The sequence below is a fragment of the Gorilla gorilla genome, chromosome 1 (assembly GCF_029281585.2).
Source record: "Gorilla gorilla gorilla isolate KB3781 chromosome 1, NHGRI_mGorGor1-v2.1_pri, whole genome shotgun sequence".
Lineage (NCBI taxonomy): Eukaryota > Metazoa > Chordata > Mammalia > Primates > Hominidae > Gorilla > Gorilla gorilla.
The window spans coordinates 117,113,506-117,136,866 of record NC_073224.2 but is presented as its reverse complement, the minus strand read 5'-3'; the positions used below and the strand labels follow the sequence as shown (position 1 = coordinate 117,136,866).

Below are 23,361 nucleotides of genomic sequence, written 5' to 3'. Positions count from 1 at the left end.
ACCAAGCTGTTACATTTCCAAAATATGCCTCGCTGTCTTTATTCATGCCTTTGCACATGCCATTGACTCTTCCTAGAATGCCCCATTCTCCTTCTCTAGAAAGTCTTCTCTTAACATACTTCTTCCCAAAATAAATTAGGTGTCCTTTCTTAATATGCCTCCAATAACCCCATACAGTATTTATCCCATTCTATTTTAGATGCCAGTTTGGTTGATGATACATTTCATCTAGTCAGATCTTCCCACTGCCTCTTATAAAGAAAACCAGGAGCCATATTATGATATTCTTGTTCTCTAATTTTTCTGCTGCCCTGATCTTAAACCACTTCCTTCTTCCTTTGTTGACAATTACCCCACCCCTTATTTCTTAATTAGCCCAACAAGATTAGATAGAAATGTATCTACAAAGGATATATGTATATAAATTAACTAGATAACAAAACTTCACACTGAAGTGAACATTCTACAAGTATTTATTTCATTGCTGACCATTAGGTTGCAGCATGCAACTCTCAACAATGAGCTGCCCCTCTCCACTCCTATAGAAGCTCCAAATACTATGGTACCACTATGTAGGTTTTCAGCCTTTCAAAGGCTTTTATTATGAACATCATCATTACTTCAGCAGGAGCCTTTTAGGGACTTAAAAGCACTGATTATCTATAAAAAGTAACTTCATATTTCATGCACAAAATTCCCAATTGGCAGATTTAGGTCCATAAAAGAAAGGAAAAAAATTATTCTAGTTATATAAATTATCAGGAATAAAATAGCATTTCTCCTTGCCTTGTTATAAGGAAATCATATATTTTTCCTTACCAGAAATCAGGATAGTATCTTTGATGATCCCTCAGGGTTATAAAATTGCTTACTGGTTAAAGTTTTTTGCCAAAGATATTAAGAAATAAAAAGTTCACTCATTTTCCTGTGCAATTTAAAGAAATATTTGCAGTATGTACAGGAATTTTAAGTTATATTGTAGACCCTGGCAATAATATTTAAAAGGCCTATTTTCCCCATTAAAAAATTCTACCTCAGAAGGTAAAAGGAAATCCCCATCATCCCTGAGCAGAAAAGGAAAAAATCATGGGTACTTTAATTAGTTAATAGAAACCACTGTAAATGAGTTATCTATTTCCAGAACATTCTCAGAGAATTTACATGAACTAAAACAGGAATGAAGTGCTCTCAGAGACTTTTTCTCAGGTAAATGTATTTAGTAGTTTGAGTAGTTGATCTGCAAAAACTTTAAATTTAATTAACTACATAGATGAATATTTTTTATTTTGAAATTTGAGAATGTCCTAAGAGGATGTCTACAGGATATGAAACTACTGGGTGCAGGAAAATTTTTTAAATGTTAGCGAATTGTGGCAAGAGGAAAACAAACAGTGGAGAAAATTGTGGTAGAGAAAGTAAAGAAGGGGCAGGAGAAAGCTGTAATTATAACCTGGGCCTTCCTTTGTTCTCATGAAGCCAGGGGCCTCTCCATATCCTATACTTGCTCTTACACTAATAACAAACCAAATGCTGCAAAATAAAAGTAATAATGACCCAAACTAATTTAAGTCTTTTGTTTAAGGAGTAAATGAGAGAAACATTTTAGCTTCTTAATCAAGGAGTGCTATAATTTCAAGGCATCTTAATATAATTCACTTACCCTAAAGCAATTGTGCAATAAGCAAATTATAAAAGGAAAACAACAAAGGTTAACTTTCTACAGGGGCCAATAGACAAGATCTGTGGAGCACAGCAATTAACCTTCACATACTGGAGTCTTGTTTAAAAGGCCATCAAAAACTCAGATTACTGAAAATCACAAATGTCACCAACAAAAGGAATGTTGATTAGAGTCAAAAAAAAAAAAAAAAAAAAAAAAAAACACCTTCCCAAAGGACTGCCTTCTTTGAAGGAATTTCAGAATGTTGCTAGCACAGGTTGACTAAGTTAAATCTCATTGATGGCTCCATCAGAGAATGAGAATGCCCCAGCCAGTGCTGTTTTTAAAATGCACTGGGAGGGAAAAAATGAAATAACAATCTACTATTCCCTAATATATATGGCTTGGCACCCAGAGAAAGCCTCTGCCCCTGAAAGAGACTTTCTACATAGGGTTAAGCTTCATTAAATGAGGTGCAACCTTTCATTTTCAGGACATCTCTTTTCTTGCAAGGTCTTTAGAGGCAGAAGTTCCACTTGGATTCTAATACACATCTCTGTGAGCTCAGTTTCCTGAAAATATACACCTACTGGGTTCTAGGTTCTCCCTTACCAGTGACTGTATTCATTATTTCACAGCCACCAGAATCGGACATACACTATTAACATGATGAAAAATACAGCTACTGCTGCAAGTTTGGCATAAGTGGAACGCATGTTCAAGTACTTCGCATCCTGGCGGTATTTCTTGGACAGACTGGACAAATTGTTAGCCTTTGAATCCAATGCTGTCAAAGAGGAAAAAAGGAAAACATTAATTAGTCCCTGGAAGTATTTTACCGAAAGTATTAAGGCATTAAAAATAACCAAAATGAGCAGCACTGCAACAACCATGAATCTTAAATCATCATTTTTATTTTAAGGCTAACATTGCATATACTAATTAACTGATGATGCTGATCAGATTATGTCTGAATTTTTGAGGCTATATAGTAAGGTGGTTAGAAGTGCAGGTTCTGGCCTCAGACTCTTTGGTTCAGATATCACCTGTACCAGTTATGTGACATTGGTCAAGTCATGTAACCTATTTAAAACCTAGTTTCTTCATCTATAATTGGGGATAATAACAGTAACTATGTCATAAGGTTGTATGTACATGAGATTGACTGTAAAGTGAGCAACAATGCCTGCACATGATAAATTATAATAATTATTACATGTTAATAATTATTATCTTCATAATCTTCTAATGGTCTGAATCATATTCTCTTATATTTTGAAAAATGATAATGATAATCCATGTAAAACAAACTCAGATAACCAGAAAATTCAATTAACCAAACACAGTCTTAAGCTATACTTCAATGATGACTGCTAACATTTCTAAGATTCTCCACATAGTAGAGACTACTATGAAGTTAAAGCCATTAGGATTTATATTTCAATAGACATACGAAAGTTGTAACTAAAATACAATAAGTACTACAAAAAAAAAAACCCAAGTAAATTAAGCTTTTTAGTATTTTCTGGCAAGTTTTTTCACCCCCAAGGACATTTGTAATGTTGTTATCTTCTTATAACAGTTAACTAAACACTTAGAGAAATAGCCAGATAGACACAAGCTAGACCATATTAAAATACAGGGCATATTTTAATAATAAACACAAACTCTCCATTTGACATAATAAATTCTGATCAAACTTTTCACTTCTTTAAATTTCAGAAAAAACTATTTTGCAATCCAGTTGTTTCTTCCTTAAAGAATGCTTTTGGAATATTTGGAGTTGCTTAATAGAGACTGGTCTTGATTGGGAAACATGGCGTTACTTAATAACACAGGCATGACATCCACGTCTGAATTAGCAACTGATCACATGAGTAAGAAAAACATCTAGTCACGGAAGAAGAGTCAGGGAGTGAGAAATAACCATGACAATGCACAGGGCATCTTTTTTACAGAGCCTACAAGAATATACACTCCACTGGACAGGGATTTTAAATTATTGTGTTTGCTGCTATATCCTGAATGCCCAGAACAGGGCCTGGTATATAGTTAGTGCTCAATAAACATTTGCTAAATGAATCTAAATCTGCTGAGAATAACTCAGCAGAGGAACAATTATTAGACCCTATGAAACAAGTCATAGTTGAGAGAATTTATATATGAACGTTTTGAAATACAGGATAACATAAAGACAAAGCTATTGCTTGGAGAAGTCATTTAACATATATTTATGTGACAGGCACCATGTGAAGTGCTGAGGATACAACAGTGATCAAAATGTACATGATCACTGCCTTTAAGGAATTTAGAGTCTTGCATGAGTGACACAAGAAAAATTCCTGTGCTAGTCTACTTTATCCCATATAGGAATTGCAAGTCTGTATGACAAAACCTTACACACTCACTCACTCAAAATTTGGTATTTAAAGAGTGTGAAGGTAAATGAATAACTGCTCACTACTCAAAAAAAGGTTAAAGTTTGTAGTTCATAATAAAAGAAAACTCACTTACTAATGAATATATAGCATGGCTGAACTCAAAAATACTTATTAAGGAACCTATTTGTGACCATTTCTGTGGGGGATATATAAGAAGTATGTGAAACAGATATAAAATACATAAGCACTATCTTTAAAGAGCTTACATGTCCACATTAAACACTTAGGTAATATTTAAATATCAGGTAGATATACATATACTTTTAACCTAATTTTACCTAATTACCTACACTTTTAAAATTATATAAAGGGCTGGGTGTTGTGGCTCATGCCTGCAATCCCAGCACTTTGGGAAGCTGAAGTGAGTGGATTGCTTGAGCCCTGGAGTTTGTGACCAGCCTGAACAACATGGCAAAACCCCATCTCTACTAAGAAAATACAAAAATTAGCCAAGTGTGGTGGCACATGCCTGTAGCCCCAGCTACTCAGGAGGATAAGGTGGGAAGATCGCTTGAACCCAGGAGATGGAGGTTGCAGTGAGCCAAGATCGTGCCATTGCACTGCAGCCTGGGCAACAGAACAAGACTGTGTCTCAAAAAAATATATGAAATTATATAAAAATATTTAATTATCCAAATGTTTGCCTACTTTAATATAAATATATGAAATATATACTTATGTTATATGGAAATATATTTAATATGGTAAGAGGTATTTAATAAATATATTTAAGGTAAATTAGGTAAACACACATACATGTAATATGTGCTAAAACCATTATGTTACTAAGTGCTTTAGGAGTTTAAAGTACAGAAGAGATTAATGTGATACAGGCTATAAGGATCAGAGAAAGGTTCTTTAAAGAGACAGTTCTTATGGAGGTCTTACAGAACAGGTCCAGCATAAGGCAGAATAGACCACTAAGGATAGTAAAGAAGCTGGTGTGGCTACAGAAGAATGTTTGTGAACTAGAGAATGACAGACATTTGCATCTTCCTTATTTTCCATATGTAGAGCGCAATGCCTTACAAATAACAAGCTCTCAATAACAATGGCTGACTGATGGAAAAATAAGTCAGACTGGATCTTATCTTGTAGTCCCAGATTTAAAAGTTTTTCAGAGAGGAATGCCTTGATGAAAATGGCATTTTATAAAGATTGATCTGGCGGCAGTAAAGTCTCCCAAAGAGGCTACTCAAAAAACCACTGCAATACATCGTTGAGTTTTCTCTCATTCATTTCCCTTAACTTATGCAAGTTATATAATTTAATTAATTTTGTGAATATCTTAGAAATAATCATTGCTTCTAATATGGATGAGTCCTTTACACTGTTCCAACTCAACAAAAACTAATCATGCTAGGAAAAAAAATATCATATTGGAAGCATTGTAATGTAATGTACTTCTGGGAGATAAATTCTTAACAGTTCTAGGTAGAATCTAATAGCATAAAAGGCACTGCAAAATAAGCTATCCTTGTCTATGGAATGAGAACCATTTCTTCATAAGACTCATTGCTTTTAGATACCTGAGAGTGCTTCTCCTCGTTGTAACACTTCTTCGATATTGGCCACCATGATCCTCTGCACATCTTGCAATTCAGTGTTGATGGAGCCTAGGTTTCTTCGAGCACGACTGTCAATGTAGAGCTTCTTGGTTTTCTGAATGAAAGTATCTAGAATGATGAAGAAAACTGACCATTTCTTTCATGGCCATCAAAGTACTGAGGTAGGAAATTAAAAGTTCTGAGTTGGCCGGGTGCGGTGGCTCACACCTGTAATCCCAGCACTTTGGGAGGCCAAGGCAGGTGGATCATGAGGTCAGGAAATCGAGACCATCCTGGCTAACACAGTGAAACCCCGTCTCTACTAAAAATATAAAAAGTTAGCCAGGCGTGGCGGCACACACCTATAATCCCAGCTACTCAAGAGGCTGAGCCAGGAGAATCACTTGAACTTGGGAGGCAGAGGTTGCAGTGAGCCGAGATCACGCCACCACACTTTAGCCTGGGTGACAGAGCAAGACTCTCTCTCAAAAAAAAAAAAAAAAAACCAAAACAGTTCTGAGTTTATTCCTGGATTTGCCACTGTCCATGGTTAACCAAACTCTTGGTTGAATATCAAAATCTAGGCTTTGATTATTTCATTTGTAAGATGTAAAGGTATAATTAGACGACCATTCAGGAGAAATGTCCTTTGAATACCTTTGAATTAGAAGTATTTGCTATCTAAGGCTGCTATCAGAATCCTTAGAGAAATTAAGACCCACTATAGTAAGCCTTTCCTGAAAACGGAAATTTTCAAACAGTATTCTGAGGACCCTTAGGCTAAGTGTTACTTACCTCTACACATTCCTTAAAAGGATGCTGGTAACACTCTAGCATTATTACAGCCTAACATGGCAAAAGGGTTCACGATCATTAAAAAGCTGAGAAACTTTACCTTATTTTCTCTAATATACATTCCCAGTTTCATTCCATTCTTAAACCTCAGGTAAAGCAAATATGTAATAGGGAGTTTTCCAAAATACCAATATAAAACTGAACTGAAGTCTCGGCCAGGCACTGTGTCTCACACGTATAAATCCCAGCATTTTGGGAGGCCAAGATGGGTGGATCACTTGAGGCCAGGAATTCGAGACCAGCCTGGCCAACAAGGCAAAACTCCCATCTCTACCAAAAATACCGAAATTAGCTAGCTGGGCATGGCAGCGTGCACCTCTAGTCCCAGCTATTCAGGAGGCTGAGGCACAAGAATCACTTGAACCTAGGAGGCAGAGGTTGCAGTTAGCCAAAATCATGCCACTGCACTCCAGCCTGGGCAACAGAGCGAGACTCTGTCTCTAAGTAAATAAATAAATAAATAAAAACTGAAGTCTCATCCATCTTTTGCTCATATCAGTATTTCTCAAAACTATAGGAAGAATGACTTATTATTAAAGATATTTTCAACTTTTGGCAAAAATCTTAATTTAAGTGTGCTGTACCCCTTTCATTTGCCTCTTTAGATCTCCTCTCTGCCCTCCTGCACCTTGCTTTCTGCACTGGGAAGCTGACTTGGATGAAGCGCCTCAATAGACTCCTTGCTCTGTGCCAGTTAGGTTCAGGCAATGAAGAAGCCCCAACAGTAGGGAAGAAGGAAAACAGACAGTGAGTGATGTCCGGGTATTTATTCCCCTGGCTTCTTTCAGAGAAGGAAATAACCTTCTTCTGGAAGTATCCCTCTACCAAAAGTTACGCTCCTCTCAAGTTGGCCTTCTCTAGAAATTTTCTCCTTTTCAGTTTCAGAAACTGCTCCTCCCCCTTATACATTCAGGCCTAGGGATGGTAACAACCAGTATGCTACTGGTCAGAGGTTACTGTACCTTGTAATTCTCCTACAGCCTAGTCATATCTTTGTATATAATCCCTTAAGCTAATTTGGGTGTGCCATCTGTTTCCTGTATGACCCTGATACATTTGTCTTATTTTTGAGGGAGGTTTATGGGAGTATTACTGTCTATAAAAATAAAATTTGAAAAACTGGACATTATATAAAGCAGCACTTGGAGAGTATATAGTTATGAAACACTAGAGTGTTTTTCCAAAGCAAGATGACCCATTTATCTAGCAAACTTGAAACACTTCAAAAATTCTAAGCCAGTAAAACCAATTTCTCTTTTAACTAAAAATTTCAGCGATATAGCCTGATCCTACTTGTTCTCACTGCCTGTACTTACTGTACTTAGGACATTTCCTTTGATCCCTTACCATCAGATACTTTACCAGGTCTGATTAGTAATTAGTCTTTCTATAATTCTTGCACAAATACAGACACCTATGCTCACTATTCCTGAATGTAGTAAATATTATACCCCAATACCATGAGTACCAGGTATCTTCTATTTCTTTGTTATGCTTTGTTTTTTTAATTAGAGGATCTTATTCTACTAAAAGAAACAAAACATCATTCTTTCTGATTTCCCAATTCTGATCTCCATAAAATGAGCCTTATTGTGAGTGTGAGTCTGTGGACTGGGGTAAAGAAGAACTCAGCCATTATATGCCAATCAAGTAGATCTTTAGGCACAGTTCCTGTCACATGTGACTCTAAAGAAGAATCAAACCAAATAACAGAAAGGGCAAGAGGCAACAATTTCTATGGGGGAAAGATCAAAAGACTAGAGAAAATTACTTTTCAGAACAAAGCCTTAGTCACTCAAAAAGACAAAAAGAAGTGGAATGGAAAAGGAAGCAGAAGCTAAAACTTCAGCAAGTAAACATCAGAAAAAGTGTATAAACATTATATCAGTGTAACAAATGGCTTCTCCATATTGTTTGCTCCCTTGATAGAGAGAAGTGAGGGGCAAAAACTTACCAAATTCAATAAAGGAATAGGGTCGGGACACAGTGGGCACCTTCTTTCCATGCTGTTCATCAAATTCTGAGTGCAAATCTTCTAGGTAGGCAAAAGCCAACTTCTTAGGGAAGGCAGCTTCACATAAAACCAAATAACACACCCCCTGCTCAATAATGTAGCTGGTGAGACATAAAAAGCAAGACAAAGTTGTCTGTAAAGTAATAGCACTGACAACAGGTTAAAGCAGAATCTCTGTACCATGCAAACTTTTTAAAAAATCTAGCCTAAACACTTTTGAGGCTGGCTAAACGAGAGTCAATTTAAAACCGCAAATCCTTGGAATCAGAAAGCAAACATCTTCCCATTATTAGATGTATATTCTTTTTTTTGTTGTTTTTGGTTTTTTTTTTTCTTTTTTTTTTTTTTTTGAGACGGAGTCTCACTCTGTCCCCCGGGCTGGAGTGCAGTGGCATTATCTCGGCTCACTGCAACCTCCGCCTCCCGGGTTCAAGCCATTCTCCTGCCTCAGCCTCCCGAGCAGCTGGGACTACAGGCGTGCGCCACTATGCCCAGCTAATTTTTGTATTTTTAGTAGAGACGGGGTTTCACCATGTTGGTTGGCCAGGATGGTCTTGATATCTTGACCTCGTGATCCGCCCGCCTCAGCCTCCCAAAGTGCTGGGATTATAGGCGTGAGCCACTGCACCCAGCCTATTAGCCGTATATTCTAAAAGGAGTATTTAGACATATTTATTATAATTTTTCATCCATTAGATTCTTTTTTTTTTTTTTGAGACAGGGCTCTTTCCATCACCCAGATTACCCAGGCTGGAGTGCAGTGGCATGATCTCAGTTACAGCAATCTCCGCCTCCCAGGTTCAGGTGATTCTCATGCCTCAGCTTCACAAATAGCTGGGATTACAGACACCCACCACCACACCCAGCTAATTTTTGTATTTTTAGTAGAGATGGGGTTTCACCATTTTGGCCAGGCTGGTCTGAAACTCGTGACCTCAATCGATCCACCCAATTCAGTCTCCCAAAGTGCTGAGATTACAGTGTAAGCCACTGGACCCAGCCCATTACACAATTCTTCAACTAACATTTTAAACTTTTATTTTAGCTTGAGGATGTCTATGTGCAGGTTTGTTAACTGGGTATATTGCATAATGCCAAGGTTTGGGGTACAAACAATCCCGTCACCCAAGTACTAAGCATACTACCTAATAGTTTTTCAACCCCTGCCCCCTCCTTCCCTCCTCTTCTAGTAAGTCCTCAGTATATTTATGTCCATGAGTGCCAATGTTTAGCTTATAAACTTATAAATGAGAATATACAGTATTTAGTTTTCTGTTCCTGCATTAATTCACTTAGGTAATGACTTCCAGCTCCATCCATGTTGCTGCAAAGGACATGATTTCATTTCTTTTTATGACTGCATAGTATTCCATACTGAATATATACTACATTTTCTTTATCCAATCCACCACTAACATGTACCTAGGTTGATATCTTTGCTATTGTGAATAGTGCTGCAATGAATATGCAAGTGCATGATTTTTGGTAGAAAGATTTGTTTCCTTTTGGATATAAACCCATTAATGGGTTTGCTGGGTCTAATGGTAGTTCTGTTCTAAGTTCTTTGAAAAATCTCTAAACTGCTTTCCACAGTGGCTGAATTTACATTCCCACGAACAGTGTATAAGCAATTCCTTTTTCTCCACAGCCTCATCAGCATCTGTTGTTTTTTGACTTTTTAAAAATAGCCCTGTGACTGTTGTGAGATGGTATCTTATTGTGGTTTTGATTTGCATTTCTCCAATAATTAGTGATGTGCATTTTTTCATTAGTTTGCTAGCCTCTAGTATGTTTTGAGAAATGTCTGCTCATGTCTTTTGTCCATTTTTTAAATGGGGTTATTTGTTTTTTGCTTAATACTTAAGACTTTTTCTTGAAAAATTCAGAGTTGTGACTCCATCCACCCTTTGATTCTATATGGTAAACTAGCATACACATATTTAAACTCTTTCCAGCCACAAAGGAAAACACTGGAACTGGAAATTTCTGTGGATAGAAATGTAAGGTTAATGACATAATGTTTACTGGGTACAAGATTAATAAGACTCCTTAATTTACAGCCCAGGAGAATTCTGTAATCAACTGGAAACTTTTCAACAATGGAACTGACTTTCTTTTGTGATGATGAGTGCCCATGCACTCTGGAAGGGGCTATATGATTACACATCTAAGAAATTCTTAGAAAAATGTTAGGCTACTAAGTGGTTTTCCAACTTCTTTTTAGCCATAGTATACACACACACATGCAAATATATATATTTATATATGGAATATGTATATATAACAAGCAAAACTTATATTCAGAAGGCCAATGTATATATCAGATAAAATCAGAGGTTCTTTAGTTTAAGTAGGAGTTTGCAAATATTTTCTCCCATTGTGCAAGTTGTCTCTTCACTGTGTTGTTTCCTTTGCTGTGCAGAAGCTTTTAGTTTAATACAGTCCCATTTGTCTACTTTCTTTTCTGTTGCCTGTGCTTTGAAGTTTTTGCCATAAAGTCTTTGCCCAGGTTCATGTCCTGAAGCATTTCCCCTACGTTTTCTTCTAGTAGTTTTATACTTTAGGGTCTTATGCTTAAGTCTTTAATCTACTTTAAGTTGATTTTTGTATATGATGAGATAGGGATCTAGTTTCATTTCATCTGATGAGGAACTAATATCCAGAACATACGAGGAACTCAAACAACTCAACAGCAAAACCAAAAATAATTCAATTAAGAAGTAGGCAAGGAACAGAATTGACATTTCTCAAAAGACATGCGAATGGCCAAGTATATGAAAAAATGCTCAACATCACTAATCTTCAGGTAAATGTAAATAAAAACCACAATGACATATTATTTCACCCCAGTTAAAATGTCTATTAAAAAGACAAAAGTCAATAAATGCTGTTGAGGATGAAGAGAAAAGAGAACTTTTATACACTATGGAAAACAGTATGGAGGTTTCTCAAAAAACTAAGAACAGAACTACCATACAATCTAGCAATCCCACTGCTGGGTATTTCTCCAAAGGAAAAAAACTCATTATGTTAAAAACTTATCTGTACCCCCATGTTTACAGCAGCACCATTCATAATATCTATGGATAGATAATCAAGAGAAATGTCCATCAAGAGAATAATGGATTTTAAAAGTGTTTTTTACACACACACACACACACACACACCATGGAATACTATTCAGCCATAAAAAAGAATGAATTTCTATCACTAGCAGCAACATGGATAAATCTGGAGGACATTATGTTAAGTAAAATCAGTCATGCACAGAAAGATAAATATGGCATGTTCTCATTCATATGTAGGAGCCAAAAAAAATTTTTGAGCTCATGGAAGTAGAGAGTAGAACTGTGGGTATTAGAAGTGGGGAAAGGTAGAGAGAAGGGGAGGATGGGCAGAGGCAAGTTAATGGATAAAAAAATTACAACTGGATAGGAAGAATGAGTTCTGGTGTTCTGCAGAACTGTAGGGTGAATATGGCTAGCTATAACTTACCACGTATTTTCAAAAAGCTACAAGATTTTGAATGTTCACAACACAAAGAAATGATAAATGTTTGAGGTGATGAATATGCTAATTAGTCTGATTTGATTACACATTGTATACATGTATTGAAATATCACTCTGTATCCCATAAATATGTATAATTATTACATGTCAACTGAAAATAAAAGGAAAAAATTTAAAACATAAGGAGGAGTTTAGGGGCCCAAAGCATTATATATACTCCCATCCTTGCCCTTTCTATGTGGCTCCTGAGGCATCCTAGGGCTCCATAAAGGATAAAGACTATTATATGATCTCTCAGGCCCCTTAAAATAATATTAATAATACAACTGTCTTATTCCTTGCTTGGGCACCTGAGTTAACTGGTCTTTTTGCTTTTAGTCTACACCATCTTCTATACCATCAGTTTTATTCCCAGAGACCACAGATGACCATATTACCCTGCTTACAAACTCTAAGGGTTCCCTAATACCTACAAAATAAAATCATACTCCATGGTATTATATTTACAGCCTTTCAAAACAAGTGTAAGCAACATTCTATCATATATTTTAATAAACCAAATGGCGGACTGTTTTCCAACATGCTAGGTTCTTTACATATTTGTGGACTTCTGCTTATATTGTTTTTTCTAACCGTTAATGCTCTTTTAAATACCTGGAGAAATCCTGTTCATTTTCATATGTTTATTTCTACCATAATTTTTTCTGTGAAACTTCTTTATATATACTCCCCTCCTCTGTCCCGTTTCTTCAAACTTACCCCCTACAAATGGGAATTTGTTCCTTCCTTCTCTCTGTTCCCAAAACATTTCATTTAAATCCAATTTACAGCATCTTTTCAATTAAGATATTATAGTATACTTGTTTGAGTATATGTCTCTCTCTGTCTCTTTTAACACAGAGAACAGTGTTAAAAGGTATGGACATTAAATGCAGGACTCAATATAAGGTCTGGCAAAGAATAAACCCTTAATAGCTCTTGGATGGAAATAAAGGATGATATGAGATTATGAATGTCCTAAAGGAATCAGGCAGAAGAAAATCTCTTCTCAATTCCATGAGAACTTTCCTAGGTCTTGGTTCTCTAAACCATGGTGAAAATGAGGATACTAGATATTAAGTGAGTGACTATTTTTGGTGTTGAAAATTAGAGTTCTAGAAAATATTTCAGATATTATAAAAATTAGTACATCATAAAACATAATGTCCAACATTTTCTTAGCCAATTGCCTAGGGTTTTATTTTTGTTTTGATGTACTTTTTACTTGTCTTTTATAGGTAGAGAATTTTTGTTTTGTTTTTTAAAAGTAAACATAGCAGCTTCCTCCCTGGCCTAAGTTATCTTACTATCTAAGTCCCTAAAATAGCAAAGATTATTTAACTAATCCGTTTTTATTTTCCTCCGATGCTCTTGTACTCTTTTCCTTTTTAATCCTTCCTATTTTGTCAGCTTCAAACTTGGCATGTATTAAACATTAAATACCAATTATTTGTAGATAATTTAAAATCCAATAATGTTCCTTTGAGTCCTCTATCAGCTATATCGTTTATAACCACTGATTAAGATGCTCTTATCTTTTATAATTTTCTTTTTTCAAAATAATAATAACTAATAATTATTGACTCTTCCCATGTGTGTCAGACAAGATGCTAAATAATACACACGGATTCCCTCACAATCCTCTCAAACCTCCTATGTTTATTTTCACTATTTTATAGAGGAAACTGAGGCTTAGAGAAGTTATGTGAGCTGCTCAAAGTTACACTGTTAGGAAATGTTTGAGCAAGGGTACTAACCTACACATATCTGGCTCCAAGACAGTCCTAAAGCAAGAAGTTATCTATTATTGCATGATGGGCACAGCATTCATTAGACACATGTTAACAGATTAAATTACTGTAAGCATGCTGAAAAAACCAACAAGATGTCCATTTTGTAGAATTAGAGCCAGAGAAGTTGCTCCTCCCAAAAGACAACATTTTTAAGTAATCTTTACTTTTTAAAAATTATTATTTTTATCAGGCATTCTGTTACTGTATTTCACACTTAAATGATCATAAAGAAATCAAGATTACACTCACTGAAAAGTCATGGCTCCTGCTTCCAAGGTACATCTGGTAGGGGACTGTTCATTCAACTTTCGAAAGAGTTGCTTAGCCTGACTCTGATACTGTTGAAGGTCCCGGCCAGACTGAAAGAAGACATCTTCATTTAAGAATTTTCCACAAAATGCTGTATCAATTAGTGAGAAGCATCATATTATGAGGACACTCTGAATGAGGTCCTTCATTTACAGGTAAGTAAGATTCATTTTAACGGAGGAAAGACAACCTACTTTCAGAGTACAGAGGAAGACCTAACCCCTACTTCTTCAAGATGATCGCATTAGTTATTTGCTAAGAAGCAAAAGCATATACCTCAAATACACTTAAGCACTCTTAACTTTCAATCCAGTGTTCTTTCCACTATTAGGACAGTACTCTCCTCCTAACCCATTTCATTTGCAGTTATTGGCACAGAACTACACAGCATGTGCTATACTCAGGGGAATATCCTAGGAACAAGATTGGTGAATTTCATTTTTATGTTGGAATATCCAGCAGAACCTTCCACAAGTGTTACAGTTTTTAGCATTTAAACAAAACTAAATGTGTGTACTCGTGACTGCAAATTATTATGAACACTTTGACTGCAATTACGTAAAAATGACCAAGGGTAGAGACAAAGATTAGGATGTCAGATACCCTTTACTGAATAAATCTATTTGGTTCCCAAGTTTGGACAGCAAAAGTTTGAATATCGAGGGATATATGCAGACAAAAATGAAAATAATAGCATTCAGATGTTATAATTACAGGTAATATTTTCCTGAACAATTTCTAACTGCTTTTACAATTATTTTTGTTAAAAAGAGGGGGCAAATCTACTGGAAAAAACAGCAGTGTCATTTCAAAAGAAGAAAACCATGCATCTCCAATCTACTAGATCCAACAGGGAAAGGAAGTGCCTTAAGAATGGGAAGCAAATAGACATTGTTTTTCCATCCACATGTGGGGTAGGGGAGCTTTCTGCCAGCTACCCAGCTATAGTCTGAATGTTTGCTGGTATCCCCCACAAAATTCATGTTGAAATCCTAACCCCCCAAAGTGATGGTATTAAGAAGTGGGGCCTTTGGGAGGTGATTAAGTCATGAGGGTAGAGCCCTCATGAATGCGATTAGTACCTTTATTAAAGAGACCCCAGAGGGCTAGTTTGCTCCATCCACCATGTGAGGAAACAGCCAGAAGGTGACATCTATGAACCAGGAATAGGCCCTCAATAGTCCCCAAATCTGCTGGTGCTTGATCTTCACCTTGCAGAACTAGAAAAATCAATTTCTGTCGTTTATAAGCCACCCAATTTATGGTATTTTGTATAGTAACCCAGACTAGGACACTGCCATGTGATGCAAAGAAATAATCCTATTTTGGAATTATTTATTTTACATAGAATAGCCTCCCTTTGGCAGATGTTTAATAACTAAATATTTAAGTAGAAAAGTATTTATGCTAGGGTCTCCCAGGATCTGAGGTCTAACTTTGATAAAGTACAAAGTGATATCTTAAAATTGTAGACAGTGTACTGCTAAGCTGATAATAAAAACAAGGAAGCAATAATAAAATGATAAAGTGGCAGGTCAGCAAATGTACAATTACAGGATAATAAGATTCTAAGCTATATGTAAAAATGGTGAACTGGAAATTTCAATATGAATAAGAAGGTGAATAAGCATGAGGTGAACCAGGGGAGATAGGCAGAGTCCAGTCGAGGTATTAGTTTGTAGATTTATCTTGTTTAATATCGCTGTTATGGCAATTATTTGTTTTATTGACATATATTTGTTATATATTTGAGAAATAGTGCTATATTAACATATGTATGTCTGTATGTATGTACAGTTTTATATATTAAACAGTACTTTATAATAATTATATCAAAATTATCATATTAAACAGTACTAATATATGGCCAGCCAGTAAGAGTGAATACTGTCATATGCTTTTAGCCAATAAGAACTAGTGCACAATATTCTATTTTCCTAAATTTGAATGGTACTTACCAATCTTTTTGTTTCCCCAGTGCCATTCTGAAGAGATCTGAACCCACAAGAGTAGATAAGAAGGATGCAAATAATGTTGGGAATGCTACTCAAGTGCCAAGAAAGAATATCAACATTGATCGGTGATTTTCAACCTTGGCTTCACAATAGAATCATTTGGGGAAATCTCAAAAACAAAACTACTTATGCCCAGTCTCCACCACCAAACCAATTAAGTCAGCATCTTGGAGGTGGGGCTGTGACATCGGTATTTTTTACATAACTGCAACCACAGGTGTTAAATATATGTTCTTTGCTAAAGGCGGGTGAGAATCTTAAAAGGACTAGTTGAAGAAACATGGAAAAAATTGCCACTCAGATTGGTACAAATCCTTTGACTTTACAAGAGGCACTGTAAACATTACTGTAACCTGAGAGAAAGACTAACAACTGTATCAACTATAAGAAACTGGCCAAAAGCATTCTGCAATTTCAGGAATTTGCAAACAGCAATGTAAAGACTGCCAATACACAACACTGGGGATGTATTTATAGGGATTATGGTATGCCAACCAACACCTTACCATGCTGGTTCAGTTAGCATTACCATCCTTGAGAACACAATGCTAGCACAATCTTCATGGTTAAATAATAATCTTTCTGGCATATTCATACAATGGAATACTATGCAGCCATTAAAACAATGCTCTATAGAGTTTAATGATATAATATTCATTAAACACTGTTAAGTGGAAAAAATTAGGTGAAACAGTCTTACGGTATTACCTACTATTTAATGTTATACACACATACATACGTTTAAGGTCATCCACCAAAATGGATATAATTTGAGTACAGATTATAGTTAATAAACACTGTTAACATTTTGGTCATTTTGCTTTTATGTATTTACTGAACTTTCTATAATATGCACAAATTAATTTTGTTATGTGAAAAATCATTCATTCATTACATATTTGCATCCAGTGTATCGATTATGTGCAATTCTGATCTGTGAACCTTTAAGAAAGGCAAGATGAGGCTGGGTATGGGTGTTCACGCCTGTAATCCCAGTACTTTGCGAGGCCAAGGCAGGTGGATCATGAGGTCAGGAGTTCAAGATCAGACTGGCCAAGATGCTGAAACCCCATCTCAACTAAAAATACAAAAATTAGCCGGGTAGGGTTGCAGGTGCCTGTAATCCCAGCTACTCGGGAGGCTAAAGCAGGAGAATCATTTGAACCTGGGGACCGGAGGCTGCAGTGAGCTGAGATCACACCACTGCACTCTAGCCTGGGCAACAGAGTGAGACTCCATCTCAAAAAAAAAAAAAAGAAAAGAAAAGAAAGGCAAGATGGAATTAGAAAAGATCCTTCAGAAATGATCAAATGAAATTATTAAGTGTTCACTTTCTGCCAGCCACTGTTCTGAACACTTTACATGAGGTGATTAGAATTATTATGTCAATTTTTTACTTGAGAAGTCAAACTTTTTTTTTAGCCTCTAAGCTAAAAAGGGAGGAACTAGGATCTGAATGCAGGCAATCTGGCCCTGGAGCCCCTACTCCTAAGCATTATGCTACCCTAACTCTATAATTGAAATTGTTTCAATAGTAGATCCACCTTTTAGGTGAAGTCTTACTATGTAATTCTAACTCATTGGAAATGCTCAAGAAACCATGGGGCAGCTCTGATCTAGATCTCACAAAACAACATAACCACAGTTTTACATACTGACCTTTAGTTTGCTTTCAAGATCAAAGTCACAAAGGGCCCACAGTTAGCCAGTCCACCTAAAAATATTTAGATATCCTCATTCTGTTTTCTACTTCATCTAGAAAAGATTAATGAAATTTGTATATGATATAATTATGAGATATCTATTAGTAATCCAATAATGCAGTCGATCAGAATAACTGGAAAAACTGTGAAACAAATTTGAGGTTATCCAACAGCAAATGTAGGATTTGGATCTATATATTACAAAAGATAGAAGGTAGTAACTTGACACACAACCACAATACTTTTCATTGCTGTCACCTAAGACTGCTGAACAGCTAATTGTATCAATAACAACTTTTGCCTTCATAGCTCTTATCATTTTTAAAATACCCACTGAACTCAGCTGGTCAAAGACCAGCAGCACCAAGAACCAACCACTTTCCTCTAAAAGCAGTTACAGTAAGTGGATTAATCAACCCTCAGTGATTGGGAGCGTGAGACAATTTAACTGTATAACATGTTATCTGCTTTCTTAGAGCTTCCTGCTGCCTATTTGGTGAGATCTAACACTTTTTTCAAGTCTGGACTGCCCTTCACGATACCAGAGGAAAATGAAAGAAAATACAATAATTTTGAGGCAGAACAGAAAGGTAGATAAAGAAATTGCAAAAATCCTAAAAGGAGAAACATGCCATAAAAGGAATGAGGAAAAAAGATAAACAGGGTATCAGTTAGGGAGTCCACATTCGAGAAGAAAAGCTCATCTCTCTTCCTGCCCTAAGTCTAAATTTTCAGTTAAACACAGAGGAAACACCCTGTATAAAATACTCTGTCTACATTATTTTGTAAATTTTACTCTCTATTGTATTATCTGAATAACTGTCCATCTTCGGTAATATGGCAGCTTGTACAGGCACCTAGTAAATACCTAAAATATGATATCTATTATCAGTGTAAATACTGAAAGTACACTGATAAGAAAACAAAAACATACAAAAATGAAAATACATTGAATTATCTGGCCTGGACAATTAAGGTGATTAAATATAAAACTGTTTGGTTGAGATATCTGTTTATTAAAAAGTTATTCCTGGACTCCTAAGAGGTAAGACATCATTAAAAGGCCTTAGAACAAGGCAGTAAAGTACAGTGGTTAGGCACTAAAGTACAGTGGTTATTAAGTTTTTGTCTGAGTCGACAAAAACTTAATAAAAACCACTGGGTCTCAATTGGGGTGATTTTGCCCCCATGAGACATTTAGCAATGTCTAGAAATATTTTTGTCATCATACAAACAAACAAAGTGGGGAAGGGTGGTGGTACTACTGGCATCTGGAGGGTAGAGGCCAGGAATATTGCTGGACCTCCTACACGATATACAGAACAGTCCCCAAGAACAAAGAATTATCCAGCCCCAAATGTCAACAGTGCCAAGGTGAAAAACCCTGATGAAAAATTTCATTATGCCACTTATTAGCTGTGAATTTAGGCAAGTGATCTATCCTCTCTAAGCCTCAGAGCTTCCTTATCTATAATTGGAAATTTTAATAGTACCTGTTCTAATATGATAGTATGAGGATTAAATAAAAAAATGAACTTAATAGACTTAGCACAGTGTTTGGTATGTAGTAGGCGCTTTTATAAATGTTCTGTATACTATTAAAATAGTCAAAGTAAGCCTAAGATTCAGATCTTTACAGACATTAAAAGTTTAGGCAAACTTTATTATTCAAAGTCAAAATTCCTAAAGGAAAATACTATGGCACTACAATCACAAAAACTTTTGTGTGTAAAATTTCTTTCCTTGTCAATTAAACAAATCAACCCATCTTGATAAACCAATATGAAATGAATACCAAATTTATAATTAAAAAATAAATCAATTAATTTTTCAATAAAGTATCACGGCAGAGAGTAGGGGCCACTAATATTAAGTAGACTTTCAAGTTCACTTTGTATTCTTTGCCAACACTGGAATTCAATGCAATAATTTAAAAATTGACCAGATTCCATCCCCCCTACCCCCAACACACAGCCACCCACTGTAGGAAAACTATTTTTTAGTCAAACTACACATCCTTCAAGGATATTTCCCTGAACTATCTACTTTGTTCAAATCATATTCCTAGGTTCATTTGAACAATTACACTCCTTCTGTAGGATGGTCCTAGAGTATTCCTGAAAAACATTTCACATTAGCAAATCGGGGTATGTTAAATTGTTCACAGTTTATTTCAAAGATTAGACTTTGTTTTTATGTAATGAATAGAATATATTTCACTTAGCATGACCTGCAACTTTATTATCTGTATCACCACTCTCCTAAAAGTGAAAGTAACTATATTTCCAAATCAAACCTAAAAAGGCATATAACCAAATAGAATAGTTCCTTACTACTGGATCCTACTGTTACCTTAGTGTCATACCTTCTGGGAAGACTTTTCTGATTTCCTAAAACCAACTTAGATATATTTTCCATATTCAAGCACAAAACCCTCTTCCTTCTCCTTAGCAGTTAAACTACATTTTAATAGTTTGTTGGTTATCTGATTTTTCCACTAGACTGTAAGCTCCACAAAGGTAGAGACTGTGTACTCTAACTCCCTGCATTAACACTATGCCTGGCACATTTGATGTGCTCAGTAAAAATTTTTTGCATTAATATATGAATGAAAAGTCCAACAGAAGAAATGTGCAAACTATTTTTTCCAATATCTCATGTTTTTTTAAGGCTCAAGGTTTTACTTAGACTGTATGGAAAAGTAAAATAAAATTGATCACTTTAAACAAATTATATAAATTCCATTCTCAGCTTTGTCTTCAGAACCTCCCAAGCTTGCTCCAGAAACTTGTCTTACTTCAGAAATTTCCACTGTGTTTCTAAAACACAAAACAGCTTTCTTTTAAGACATCTGGAGTTAGTGCTGTTTTTAATCAATTCAGTATACTTTTGAGCACCTACTAGCATAAAGCAGCTATTGTAAAAGGTATGGATAACAGAGATGATTAAGACCCGTCGTTTGCCCGCTAGGAAACTCAAGTTATTGAAAAACAAAGAAAAAAAATAAGTTACAATGTATTGCAGGAATGTGGTACGGCGTATTGGAGAAGGTGGGAACTGGGGATAATCCTGAAAGAATTTGATGTACTGAACTTTAACAGGTGCTTTTATGTGGCAATATTACCTCACCCACTTTCAAAAGATGTCAGCAAGCTAGGTCAAGGATCAGTTGCTACGTTATAGAGTTGAAGAACTTGGCTGATTTTTTCCCAGGATTTATCCATCAGCAGTCCTATTAGCAGCAGAAAATTAGAAATCCTGAATTTTAACAAAGCCCCTAAAGAGTCAAAGAACACTGGGTGATCACAATCAACCAAAGCTACCACTTCTCCAGAGCGTTTTTCTAAAGAGAAACAGCTAACACAAAAAACTTAACTCCTCCTTCAGGAAAGATTTCCCCTCGCCGGTAGTCTCTCCTACACCAAAAGATAAAAGCGCACTTCAGAGAGGTCGGGAGTGCCCGGGAAGTCACAAAGGTCTCCCGGTCCTAGGAAGGAATCCGATGCTGAGGGCAAAGCGCGCTGACAGAGACTTGGGGTCGCGGGTCGTGAGTAAGCAGCTCACCTGTTCGTCCTCCTGCATCGAGGCGGCCAGCGGGAGCCCGTCCGCCACTCGGGCGATCATTGTTAGCAACACCATCTTCACAAACTACAGGGATCCAACACTGGCCCGGAAGGCCGTTGGCGTCGTCCTCACTTCCTCCGCCGCGACAACAGTTATACCCTATGTCTCAGTTACCGGAGATCCAGCTGCTTGCGTCTCCGCTTCCCGCTGAGGTGGCCGGAAACAGCGCAAGAGCTTTCCACTACCGGTCCCCAGAATTGGCTTCCCTCAGAGAACCACAACTATCAGAACACTGGTTCCGCGATCTGCCTTCCACCTTCTTAACTTCCAAGGTCTGGCTGGGTTTTCTGAATTTGAGGCTTCGAATAAGCCTCGCCCTTTGAGCGGCCGTTGCACCCAAGCTGAATCAGAATTTTCTAGTTCCTGAAACTAAGTCTTGGGAGAGAGCTGGGAAGGAGGGTGGGAGTTAATGGGTAATCCCCATTAACCATTAACCATTAACCGTTAACCATGAAGGGTATGTAAAAAAAGGAAAACCCTGAAAATTAGGCTATTTTCATTTTTTTTTCTGTTTTCTATGTTATATATTCTATAAAATGTTCTATATTTATATATTTCTAGACAAAGATTTTTGTCTATTTTTGCTTGTTTGTTTATGCGGTATCCCCACCAGGCTCCTTAAACAGTTTATGGTAAGAAGTCAATAAATATGTGTTGTATGTGTGAATAAATGAACAAGTACAGGACATCTCGTACCACCTAGGTCAGTCACCTACAAAAAGCTAGGATCAGGCCGGGCACGGTGGCTCACGCCTGTAATCCGAGCACTTTGGGAGGCCGAGGCGGGCGGATCACGAGGTCAGGAGATCGAGACCATCCTGGCTAACATGGTGAAACCCCATGTCTACTAAAAAAACACAAAAAAATTAGCCGGGCACGGTGGCGGACGCCTGTGGTCCCAGCTACTCGGGAGGCTGAGGCAGAATGGCGTGAACCCGGGAGGCGGAGCTTGCAGTGAACCGAGGTTGGGCCACTGTACTCCAGCCTGGGCAACAGAGCGACACTCTGTCTCAAAATAAATAAATAAATAAATAAAATAAAATAAAAACTAGGATCTCTGATATATCTAGGTGTTCCCATCTCTTTGTTTTTTGGTGTCCCCATCTCTAAAGTGGGGATATGATCGGCCTTTCAGGGTTTTAATGAATATTAGATGAGAAAATCTAGGTGCAAGGGTTTCAAAAGCTAAAAAAAGAATTATACAAATGCTTTTATTTATCATTGCTTAATAATGACTACTCTTTACTAAGTGCTTACAGTTAGTTGTCGCATTAATAGAAACACTGTTAAGTATTTTCTAGATATTAGTTAAGCAACCCAGTAAGCTTGTTTAGTATTATATCTCCACTTTGTAGTTGAGAGAAAAGCCTCAGAGAGCTAGCAGTGATGGGAACAGGATTTGACCTCAGGTTCAACTTCAAATCCTGATGTGATTCTGTCTTAACTTGTACCCATTAATTAAAGAGCTCAGGCTTTTGTTACCTTTTATATTGGCCTTCAGCATTAGAAGAAAACTAATATTATTTTTGTGTGGCATTTTCTTTATTAAAAAGATTTTTATTTCAATAGCTTTTGGGTTACAGGTGGGTTTTTGTTACATAGATGAATTATATAGTGGTGAAAGCTGAGATTTTAGTGCACCCATCACCCGAGTTGCGTACATTTTACTTAATAAGTAGTTTTTTAACCCTAGGTCCCTTCCCACCCTCCGCCTTCTAAGTCTCTAAAGTCCATTATATCACTCTGTATACCTTTGTGTACTCATAGCTTAGCTCACACTTAAGTGAGAACATACGGTTTTTGGTTTTCCACTCCTGAGTTACTTCACTTAGAATAATGGCCTCCAGCTCC

At 36.6% G+C, this 23,361-nt stretch overlaps 1 protein-coding gene across 1 annotated transcript; it reads right to left on the bottom strand.

Annotated features, from left to right (window-relative positions):
• Positions 1 to 455: 455 nt before the first annotated feature.
• SEC22B (SEC22 homolog B, vesicle trafficking protein) lies at positions 456 to 22,447 on the bottom strand. The gene is made up of 5 exons (XM_055356999.2): positions 21,451 to 22,447; positions 14,109 to 14,218; positions 8,458 to 8,618; positions 5,631 to 5,777; positions 456 to 2,447 (listed from the first exon to the last, which is right to left on the bottom strand). Exons 1-5 carry the CDS (start codon positions 21,523 to 21,525, stop codon positions 2,293 to 2,295), a joined length of 648 nt encoding a protein of 215 aa, XP_055212974.1. The 5' UTR covers positions 21,526 to 22,447; the 3' UTR covers positions 456 to 2,292.
• Positions 22,448 to 23,361: the final 914 nt, after the last annotated feature.

Excerpts from the sequence above, each read along its gene's own strand:
- SEC22B (XM_055356999.2), bottom strand. The coding sequence starts at position 21,525 with ATGGTGTTGCTAACAATGATCGCCCGAGTGGCGGACGGGCTCCCGCTG. Across the intron at positions 5,778-8,457 it reads CTATTCCTTTATTGAATTTG|ATACTTTCATTCAGAAAACC; the intron begins GTAAGTTTTTGC and ends TCATCATTCTAG. Across the intron at positions 2,448-5,630 it reads ACGAGGAGAAGCACTCTCAG|CATTGGATTCAAAGGCTAAC; the intron begins GTATCTAAAAGC and ends CCTCTTTGACAG.